This window comes from Nematolebias whitei, chromosome 12 (genome assembly GCF_014905685.2).
Source record: "Nematolebias whitei isolate Nwh7 chromosome 12, NemWhi1, whole genome shotgun sequence".
Classification (NCBI taxonomy): domain Eukaryota; kingdom Metazoa; phylum Chordata; class Actinopteri; order Cyprinodontiformes; family Rivulidae; genus Nematolebias; species Nematolebias whitei.
This window is the reverse complement of record NC_056509.1, coordinates 15670075-15681601: the sequence shown is the minus strand read 5'-3', so window position 1 is coordinate 15681601 and position 11527 is coordinate 15670075. Positions and strand designations below refer to the sequence as shown.

General features: G+C 43.3%; 1 protein-coding gene across 1 annotated transcript in view; it reads right to left on the bottom strand.

The window, feature by feature from the left end:
- The window catches only part of LOC119418037 (gamma-aminobutyric acid receptor subunit rho-2-like), a 95465-nt gene extending 84217 nt beyond the window's left edge, over positions 1 to 11248 (bottom strand). Inside the window, exons 1-2 of the mRNA XM_037685283.1 lie at positions 11066 to 11248; positions 6086 to 6192 (exon numbers count right to left, since the gene is read on the bottom strand). Of these exons, the coding sequence (XP_037541211.1) occupies positions 6086 to 6192; positions 11066 to 11175 (217 nt within the window). The 5' untranslated portion in view covers positions 11176 to 11248. The remainder of the gene's footprint in view (positions 1 to 6085; positions 6193 to 11065) is intronic.
- Between the last annotated feature and the right edge of the window lie 279 nt (positions 11249 to 11527).

Sequence of the window (11527 nt, the reverse complement as noted above, 5' to 3'; positions counted from 1 at the left end):
CCCCCCCCCCCCCCCCGCACAGTGATTGCTGGACATGGGCAACAGCGACCCTCGTGACCCAAAATGGAAGAAGCGGGTAAAAGATAATGGATAGATGGATGGATTTTCTCTGTAATTAACCCAAGCTCAGTGATGGAGGACTTTGAGGCTTTGGCTGGGCTCTGTGTCTGTTTTAAGGTCAATAATATTGTGTCCCACCTCTCTTGACAAAACAACACCGACCTTATTACAGTGTAGAAACTAATATACCTCAGAGCTTTTCAGGTTGTTCATTGCTTCACCGTCAGAAGAACCATCAATAAAGTAGCTAAATATGCTAGTAGATTAAGCTAAATATGCCAGTAGATGTAATCTGCAGCCACTTCTTCAGCTTGTCCTCCATCCCTCGTCCTCAGCAGGCAACAGTATGATTATATTGTCCTGTTTGAGCTCTGACAGGTGGTATTCCTACTGTACATGTTTAAATTAAATCCACAATGACAGGAGAAACTACTGTACATTAGCTTGTACTGTTTGTACATAAACAAACGCTGGTTCTGGTCCATGCTGGAAGTTGCGCCTATAATTCATGCAGTGCAGCATGGGGCGAGTAATGAGGTGGATAGAGATTCTAAACATGGTCCTATCAATCCTTTTTTCTATTAGTAAAGTATCTTATGAGTCACCAGATATATTTTATTTAAACTTTTAGAAAGTAACCATTGTATGTAAATCTACAACTAAATAACTTTTAGAGTTAATCCAATTCGCCAATTGGAATTGGCCAATTCCAATTCAATCCAATTTGGAAAACACGCCTGTCCCCATGAGGGGTGGGGTGCTGGGAGCCATGAGCTCCCAGCTTTGTCAAAGGAAAATGTTGTCAAAGGAAATTCAAGTTGGCCACCACGGCTTATCCACATTAGTCAAAATGGCTATAACTCAGAGAGTTTAATAAATATTGAGTTAAAATTGTTGTGGTAGTAGCTGAGAGTCTCACACAACACATCTTCTGAGCTTAACATCTCTTGATTACTATGATAGCACCCCACCAAGCCCCACATTGCCCTGAATAGAACAAAATGTTTACAGAAATGAATGAAAAGGCACTTTCACAACATTTTTGTGAAATGGCTGCAAAGACCAGTTCGTCTTTATGCTGCATTTCTGAAATCATTCACGAAACTGGCCTCGTCCCTCATATATGAGAGCTTTCAGAAAAGAATTGAGCATTGAGGTATGAAACAGAATTCAGCTGTGTTGACCTGGAGCATTTTCTAAACATGGTGAATTAACTAAACATAAAGTTTATGTGCTTCATCATCGATTTAGCCTTAAATAAAACAGTTTGTTGTGGTTTAATCCCACGAATGGGTGGTTGCATAGACTGTATGTGATCACTTCAGTAAGTCAGCTCACATCTTCACATATTGAGAGTAACAGCTTTTTTACAAATTCAATTTACAGCACAAGACACATCAGGAGAGGGTTGGCTTCAGCTCCCTTCACCACCTCGGTCCATTCAGAAATCCCCCGAAACAGTCAGAAGATGTCTAACAGTTTTGGAGCTAGTGAAGTTATTCTGATTGCAGTTGTAGAAAGATCATCTTTTTGTATCGTTATGATTTGTATTTGGCTGTTTTTTTGGTAGTATTTTGTGTTATTGGGTTTATTTCTTTTTTGATAATTTTTTTTGTTGTTGTTGATTTGCTTCTGTCCCTCTGTGTTTCCCTCTGCCAACGGTTCATTTTCCTCAGCACTTTCCCCCTCTGTTTCTGCTCCTCAGCTCCTGTCTTGCCCACCCACACCTGTTCCTCGTTTCATTAAGCTCAGCTGTCTGTCATTTCGCCCTGAGTTCCTGTCCATTTATCCCCTCTGTCCCCATTCTTCAGAAGTAGAGCATTGTATGTACTAACATACGTGTTCTTCTAATGTTGTTTGTAAGTTTTTGCTTCCTGGTCCATTTGGGCTCTTGGCACCAGGACACCCTAGGCCGCAATTCGTTGATCGACTTTGTTGTTGTCTCATCTGACCTTACGACCACATGTCTTGGACACTCGAGTGAAGAGAGGGGCGGAGCTGTCCACTGATCACTATCTGGTGGTGAGTTGACTCCGATGGTGGGGAACGATGCCGGTCAGGCCTGGCAGACACAAACGTATTGTGAGGGTTTGCTGGGAATATCTGGCAGAGTCTCCTGTGAGACAGAGCTTTAACTTCCACCTTTGGGAGAACTTCGAACATGTTCCGGGGGAGGTGGGGGACATTGAGTCCGAGTGGGCCATGTTCCATGCCTCTATTGTCGAGGCGGCTTACCGGAGCTGCGGCCGCAAGGTTGTCGGTGCCTGTCGTGGCGGTAACCCTCAAACCCGGTGGTGGACGCCGTCAGTGAGGGATGCTGTCAGGCTGAAGAAGGAGTCCTATTGGGCCTTTTTGGCCTGTGGGACCCCGGAAGCAGCTGATGGGTACCGGCAGTCCAAGTGACATGCGGCTCGGTTGGTTGCTGAGGCAAAAACTCAGGCATGGGAGGAGTTCAGAGAGGCCATGGAGAATGACTTCCGCATGGCTTTGAGGCGATTCTGGTCCACCACCCGGCGTCTTGGGGGGGAAAGCGGTACACCACCAACACTGTTTATAGTGGGGGTGGTGTGTTGCTGACCTCAACTCGGGATGTCGTGGGTTGGTGGGCAGAATACTTTGAAGACCTCCTCAATCCCACCGGCACGTCTTCCACTGAGGAAGCGGAGCCTGGGGACTCTGGGTCGGGCCCTCCAATCTCTGGTGCTGAGGTCACCGAGGTGGTTAAAAAGCTCCTCAGTGGCAGGGCCCCAGGGGTGGATGAGATTCGCCCGGAGTATCTTAAGGTTCTGGATGTTGTAGGGTTGTGTTGTCTTATGCGACTGCAATATTGCGTGGACATCGGGGGAAGTTCCCCTGGATTAGCAGACTGGGGTGGTGGTCCCCCTATTCAAAAAGGGGGACCGTAGAGTGTGTTCCAACTACAGGGGGATCACGCTCTTAAGCCTCCCTGGTAAGGTCTATTCGGGGGTTCTGGAGAGGAGGGTCCGTCGGATAGTTGAACCTCGGATTCAGGAGGAGCAGTGCGGTTTTCGTCCTGGTCGTGGAACACTGGACCAGCTCTACACTCTCAGCAGGGTCCTGGAGGTTGCATGGGAGTTTGCCCAACCGGTCTACATGTGCTTTGTGGACTTGGAGAAGGCGTTCGACCGGATCCCTCGAGGAACCCTGTGGGGAGTACTCTGGGAGTATGGGGTACCGGGCCCTTTGATACAGGCTGTTAGGTCCCTGTATGACCAGTGTCAGAGCCTGGTCCGCATTGCCGCCAGTAAGTTGGGCTTGTTCCCGGTGAGAGTTGGACTCAGCCAAGGTTGTTCTTTGTCACCGATTCTGTTCATAACTTTTACTGACAGAATTTCTAGGCACAGCCAAGGTGTTGAGGGGATCCATTTTGGTGGCCTTAGGATTGCGTCTCTGCTTTTTGCAGATTATGTGGTCCTGTTGGCTTCATCAGATCGTGATCTACAGCTTTCGCTGGAGTGGTTCGCAGCCGAGTGCGACACGGCCGGGATGAAGATCAGTTCCTCCAAATCGGAGGCCATGGTCTTGAGCCGGAACAGGGTAGTGTCCTCTCCGGGTCAGGGAGGAGATCCTGCCCCAAGTGGACGAGTTCAAGTATCTTGGGGTCTTGTTCACGAATGAGGGAAAAATGGAACGTGAGATCGATAGGCGGATAGGTGTAGCGTCTGCAGTGAAGCGGACGCTGTACAGGTCTGTCGTGGTGAAGAGAGAGCTGAGTCAAAAGGCGAAGCTCTCAATTTACCGATCGATCTACGTTCCCAACCTCATCTATGGTCATGAGCTATGGGTTGTGACCGAAAGAACGAGATCTCGGATACAAGTGGCCGAAATGAGTTTTCTCCGCAGGGTGTCTGGGCTCTCCCTTAGAGATAGGGCAAGAAGCTCGATCATCCGGGAGGGACTCAGAGTAGAGCCGCTGCTTCTCCACGTCGAGAGGAGCCAGTTGAGGTGGCTCGGGCATCTGTTTAGGATGCCTCCTGGATGCCTCCTTGGTGAGGTGTTCCAGACACGTCCCACCGGGAGGAGACCCAGAGGAAGACCCAGGACACGCTGGAGGGACTATGTTTCTCGGCTGGCCTGGGAATGCCTCGGGATGCCCCCGGAGGAGCTGGACCAAGTGGCTGGGGAGAGGGAAGTTTGGGCCTCCCTACTTAGGCTGCTACCCCCGCGACCCGACCCCGGATAAGCGGAAGAAAATGGATGGATGCATGGATGGATGCTTTCTGGTCATCCAGTTTGTTTTGTTTGTTAAATAAATTTAAGTTTTATTTTTCTCAAGCTCCTTCTATCAGTTTGCCTTCCTGGGTCTGTATCCTCTACAAATCATGACAAATATTTTCTCAACAAATCAAGCTGTTCTCATGATCTTTACAACCTTGTGAGCAAACACCCATATGGTGCCATGCTTGATCTGTTGATGGATTAGACAGTAAATCTGCTGCTAGTTTGATCAAAGCGTCAGGTCTCAGGCCGGCATGGGTCTGTCTACAGGGAGACCCCTGTGATAAAATGGATTTGGTGGATGAGGACTTTTATTTTCTTTGATACAAATATGACTACCGGTAATGTATGACAGGTGAGAAAAATGTTTTTCTCCAGTGTTGGAAAAGGAGTTGATCTCAGTATGCCCACCCCCACAGGAAGCAATCATGTAAGAGGCTTTCATTAGTATGACTACTGTTGGAAAACCCAACAGCTGCTGAAGGCTCACACTCCTCAAATGATTACTGAAAGGGAAACAGACATAAAAGCCAGCTTTGCGTCATGCTTGAATAAGAAAACTTGTTTTTCTGCGGGAAAAAATGACAAAAAGACAAACTATCAAAATTAATTAAAATTAATTAAAGCCTCCACTCTCTCTCTCTCTCTCCTCCATCTCTGGGTGGTTTGAGTTGCTTCTCTTGGCAAAAACTGAAATAATGTGGTCTGTCCACTGGGTTCCTTGTGGTCAGGGTTTTCTTTGTGGAGGTTTTCAGAACCCAAAATGCAGATAGACACAAAAAGGCCCAGAAGTAAAACTGAAACTGGTTAAATCATCAAAGAAACAAGCTACCAGCAGAAAACAGTTGGGGGTTTTTCCCCACTGAAAAAAAAAGGTATGTTGGAGCTAACATGGGCAGTCATGGAAGATGCAGGTCACTGACAGGGACGTAACACAATGACAAAGAATATAAAGAAACACTCATGACAGACAATTATCAACACCTGGGGGAGGACCACGAGGATCAGGTGAGAGCAGGAGGGGCAGGAGCTGAACTATATGAGGGGAAGCTGGAGAAACAAGTATAACAAATCACAGAACTAATCATGTCAGGCTGTGGATCCTCTCCATTTTTTGGTGCTGGCTTGGTGTTCCCACCTGAACCCATCAATGAACAACTCTTCTCCTCCTTTAGTCTACACAGTTTCATCTGCTTCTTGGAGGAATTCAAGAACCTTCAACACTGTTGGGTTCTTCTTTAGAATTGTGCATTATATCACAGTTTTTAGAGGCTTGACCCACGAATGCAGACAAGCACAAAAATAGCTTGAAAAAAAAAAAACTAATTTATTTATATATCTTTTAAACAAACAAACAAAAAAATACTTTCATGGCAGCAAAGACCAAGCTAAGATGCAGTGAAGCACTGGGAAAATAGAGGAGGCACAGGAGAACCAAACCTGGTGAAGGAATGTATAATGCTCAACTCATAGACGTCGCAACAATTGCCTGATGGCACAGAAGAACCAAAGAATGCAGACTGTAGCAACACCAATCTGTACATCCCCACGTTCTCACATTTAAAAAAATTCTCATTTGGACCCCCCACATTTATCATGAAATATTAGTTCACCCAGCGCTGTTGCTATTTCTTCCTGAACGAATCCATTCCACTACTCAAACCACTAAAGTCCACTCCGGGTTTTCCTGGTTACCTACGACAACTCATCACGTCGCATGTATTGTTTCCCCGAGGTCACTTGACAGAGCCGAGCAAGAAGGTGGAAACACTTGTGTATTGCTTACCTGCAAATGCTGGCCTCATGGTGAAGTCATGTTCATCAATACGTAGGAGGTGGCTGGTTTTCAGTTTTTGGGCTTTGGTGCCATCCATAATCTTCTTTGATAGAAGCCTGGCGAAGGGCAAACAAACAGAAAAATATGGATACAGAAAAGAAGAGATCTCAAGTCTTTTCATAACAACTGATGTTCATGTTAAAAACAAAAACAGTTGTTGCTTTTGTTTATTCTTATCAACAAAAAGAACAAAATGCTCAAAGCATAACCAAAACTAATACGCTGAATAAATGGTAAATGGACGATACTTATATAGCACCTTTCTATCTAATCAAGATGCTCAAAGCTCTTTACAACACAATCTGTGTCCTCATTTACCCATTCATACAACACTCTACTAGATCTATACAAAGAATAATCAGAGCTTTATCACATTCATACACTGATGGGACACATATCGGAGGCAATGAGGGGTTCAGTGTCTTGCCTAGAAACACTTCAGGATGTGAACAAAAAAGGTTGAATCATGTCATCTGGACTTCGTTTTTTGTTAAAAAGAAACGTTTCGCCCCTCATCCAAGAGGCTTCGTTGGTCTGAGGCCTAGCCATCTGGTATTACCCAGAAGCCACCCTGACTCTTGTGTTTCAAGCCTGCCTCAGATACCCCTGAAGTCTGGCCTTTTCACTAATGGTTTCAAAAACACAAAGTTTGTTTTCTCAGTCATCCAGGTATATAACAACAAAAAAGGTTGAATCATGTCATCTGGACTTCGTTTTTTGTTAAAAAGAAACGTTTCGCCCCTCATCCAAGAGGCTTCGTCGGTCTGAGGCCTAGCCATCTGGTATTACCCAGAAGCCACCCTGCACAACAGGAAGTGATGTCATAGGGGGGACACCTGCATGTGAACAGTGTTGCTACAATGGTGTCATGAAGTGAGGAGAACGTGTCACTCTTCTTCCTCTTAATTACAGGGACTTTTACAATGGCTGATGAAGAAGATTCTGATGTTTCTTTAGATGATTTTGAGACATTATCAGATTGAAACGGAGAGTCAAAGATCAAATAATATTGTTTCAATAAAATGAGACCGGGGAGTTCCCCTTTTTAAACTTCCTGTTTCACTTTGACTGCACCAAGTTCAACAGAATATAAGCCAGTTCTGTGACATAATGGGTAAAATCATGTGTATTATGCTAAATTTCTTAGATATTAAGATGTTTTCGTCCACGTTTTCTAATTGTATAGTATGCAGGTCACAGGTACTGCAGCAGATCATTACTAGTCAATGAAGGGTTTTTGTTTGTTTACTTGTAATGTCCACCAGTAAACATTTAATTTGTATATGTGTGTGTAAATGATTCTAAATATAAGCCTTTAGTACTAAAAAGCCCCACAGTCCCACGGGGTTTCACCCATCGTTAGCGGGTGCACCATACACCACAGGTCACCAGTATGTCCAGGTCAGTACAAGCGAAAAACAATTTAGAAACTAGCGTTACTACCACGAGTAGAGTTAAAAACAAAAGGTCTCACTCCCTCCTGTAAATATACAACGATCATGACTCTTCTGTTAAGGGAGTCTTTATCCATCCATCCATTATCTTTACCCACTTCATCTTTTTCGGATCACGGGGGTCACTAGTGCCCTTGTCCAGCTTTCACTGTGTGAGTGGCAGGAACACCCACATGTCTCCAGTCCATCACAGGGACACATACAGTAAATACAAATGAGACAAACAACCATTCACTCTCTCACTCACCTACAGACAATTTAGAGTTACCAATCAGTCTAACATGCATGTTTTTGGTCTGTGGGAGGAAACTGGAGTACCTGGAGAAAACCCACACATGCATGGAGAGAACATACAAACTGCACCCAGAAAGGCCCCTGGCCGGGACTTGAACCAGCGACCTTTTCACTGGGAGGTGGCAGCTCTACCAACTGCTCCACCGTGGTCCATGCTGCCGGCTTTATTCATCTAACAGATTTGATGGAAATGATGATGGAAATAATGTTGGACCTGTTCCTGTTTCTCCTGAAATCTACAATCATCTCCTTTGTTTTGTTCACATTCAATATGAGATGATTGTTTCCACACCATGCCACAGCAGTCCACCAGTTCCCTGTACTCAGCTTCTTGTCCATCTATGATACACCTGACTACTGCAGAGTCATCTGAATATTTCTCCAGATGACAGGATTCTGTTTTGTACTGGAAATCTGAGGTGTACAGAGTGAAAAGGAATGGTGAGAGTACAGTGCCCCGTGGTGCTCCTGAGCTACTGACCACCTGGTTAGACACACAACCCTTCAGTCTCACAAACTGTGGTCTCTTTGTCAGGTAGTCTTTGATCCAGGTGATTGTTAAGGCTCTTTGTTTGACCCTACATATATAAAAAGTGGTTTTTAATAAAGTTGGACTCACCTCGGCAGCAGTTTCCTTTGATAAGGCTACTAATAATAAACAGAACTCACTGAAAATGTGAAAAGTGCAGTTTATGTACAATGAAAACCTTTGTCAGTGTTTCTGCCTCTGTCTAATAAACTGAAGCACATCTCTGAATTAGCTGTAGTTCTTCCAACATGCTGAATATTAGAGCTTTTGTTTTTATTTTTAAACATAAATAATCACAGCTCCATATAATTGTGTAAATTTTTATAAAACAGTCACACTAATGTGATCCATTGCCCTTGGGTACATTTTTCGGTGCATTTCTTCCAGCTACTTTCAGTTGATTTTTCAGCTGTTCTGTGCTCCTTTCAGATTCTTTCTGCTAACTACAACATTTTTATGCTTCTTCTACCTTCTTTCTGCTACTTTCAGCTTGGTCTGCTTCTTTCAGCTTCTTTCTGCAAGTTCCAGCTTTTTCATCTTATACTAATTTAAGCATTTTCAGCAAATTTCACAGTTTTTGCACTCATTTCAACGCTTTTCAGCCTAATTCAGAAAAAAGTGTGCTCTCTCCACTTCCTTCTGGTAATTGAAGCTTATTTTTGCATTTTTAGCTACTTTTCGGCTGTTTTTTTGTTTGTTAATTTAATCATTTTTCAAATAATTTCTCATTTTTATGCCCATTTCTGCTTTTTTTTTAACCTAATTGGACAAATGTGTTCTTTCTGCTTTCTTCTGCTAATATAAAGTTGCGCTACATTTTCAGCTATCTTTTCAGAAAATGTTTAGTTAATTTCAGCTGTTTTCAAATAAATTTAACTTTTTCTTGGTAATTTCTGCTACTTTCAGCCTAATTAACTAATTTCTGCTAATTTCAACTTGTTATGCTCCTTTCAGCTTTTTTCAGCTAGTTACAGCTTTTTCAGCTATTTCAGCTACTAGCCATTTTATGCAAATTTTAGCTTTTTCAGGTAATTCAACATTTTTTAGCGCATTTCAGCTCTTTCCACTTCCTTCTCGAAGGTTAAGCTTCTTTCTGCCTTTTCGGCTACTTTTTAGATGTTTTTGTTGTTGTTGTTGTTTTTGTTGCTAATTTTAGTGGGGGGTTTTTTAGCTGATTTTCCAATTTTTGTGCTCATTGCTTCTTATTCAAACCTTATTTAGCAAATATGTGTTTGTTCTGCTTTCTTCTGTTAATATAGGCTTGCTCTTTCATTTCAGCATGTTTTTTTCTTAGCCAATTTCAATGGTTTTCAGCAAGTTCTTCTGCAATAAGCATATACACTGCATTTTCACAGGAAATGCAATATTAATTTTGTCCTGCTGATGGACTTTAAACTTTTACTTTGCGCTTTAATCTTGAAATCGTTGTTAGCATTTTATATTGTGGGATCCAATAAAAGCCAAACACTGACTGATAAAAACATAAAACTGTTTGTTGGATTTGATTTAGTCGATATAGAAATAAATATATTCGTTAGTGGCAGCCCAAAATGATGTAATCCTCCACTGGCCTGCTTTTAGCTTCTCACAGCTGGTCCAGATCTCTGAACCGGATCCAACAGGGAAACGCATGACTCTGGTTCTGATGTGGTTCTGGTTCTGGTTAAATCTTCGGTTTTCAGGACCAGGATGATCTCCTCCTTGGGTCCTCAGCTCCTCAAAGCAAAACATTTCAGAAGACCTGGTCTAAAACTGGAAGGACCGTCCGTCGGACTGACACTTTAGCTTCTTTTAAAAAGTAGCTGAAAACTTCTTTAAATGTAGACTTGCTTTGGTTTAAAAGCTTTTTTGTTGTTTTTAAATCCTCTTTTTATCAAATGCAGTTAAGAAATTGAAGGCGGAGCAATAATGTTTTCATCAGTGTGTGTTTTTGAGCACCTTTGTTAGAAAAATATCACGAACCACTAAATATTTTAATGAAACTTTCAGAAAGTCATCAGTGGATGTAAATCTACAACGATTAACTGCTGGAGTCAACTTGATTAAAGATGGCCGTCGCAGCACCTGACATTAGAAAACAAAAAGATAGCTAACAGTCAGTTTGACAGACACTGAGCTAAGATTTGATGTGGTAGTAGCGGAGAGTCATCCCTGACACACAAGCTGTGACTCCTGATAATATCACATGACATTATGTATTTCTGTGTCAGTGGCGGTTCTATACCAGCTTTGCTGAGGGGGCCTGGCTGGGGCCAGAGGTTTTGTCAGAGAGGCACATTCAATTTATTATTAATTTATTATGTTATTAATTTATTATTTTAATTTATTTATTTATTGCATTTTTATTGTAATCAGTACATTCTTTCATTGTATTCTAAAGTGCTATGCATTCTAAGACTGCAAATTAGCTGAAGCTAGATGTCTTATATGAATCACATTTTCCCATTTTAAAGGCAATGTTGTATGTATTGTCCCTGTTAAATAAACAACAAACAAATGTTTTGTTTTGAATCAATCAATCAATCAATCAGAAATACACAGAATGGGTGTTTCTGATATTGTTGTGTATTTTATATCAGGCTGTTTTATCTGTGAAGCTGTTTGAAATCAACTTTTCTAACTCAGTGCTGAAGAAGACCAAAGAAGACTTACAGTCCTGCAGACCAGCGCTTGCTTCTGCCTCTGGGCCTCCGGGAGTCCACGAACAGGATCAGGGTCACCCACAGGACAAATATCTGCAGGAACCTGCCAGAGCACGACATGATGATGAGCGAGGCTGGCTGAGACCTTCGCTTCCTGAGGGGGCTCTGAGAGCACGAGCATCCCCTCCTGACAGCTCCCAGACTCGGCTGAACAAGAGCCGCTCACACCGGCAGCTCTTGGCCAAGAGGTGGAGGGATGCAGCCAAAGGCGAGCTGTGATTGGTCCTTAGACTCAAGAGGGGTGGGGTCTGACTGGTCCTGAGCCTAGGGAGGGGCGGGCTCACTTGTGCAGATACAGTTCAGTTGATGCTCTGCTAAGTCAAGATGTCCTCAGCTTTAACATCCTAGGACCTGGCATCCACATATGTTGAGGAGGACACACTCCAACATTTTTCAGTCAGGTCATCTGGAC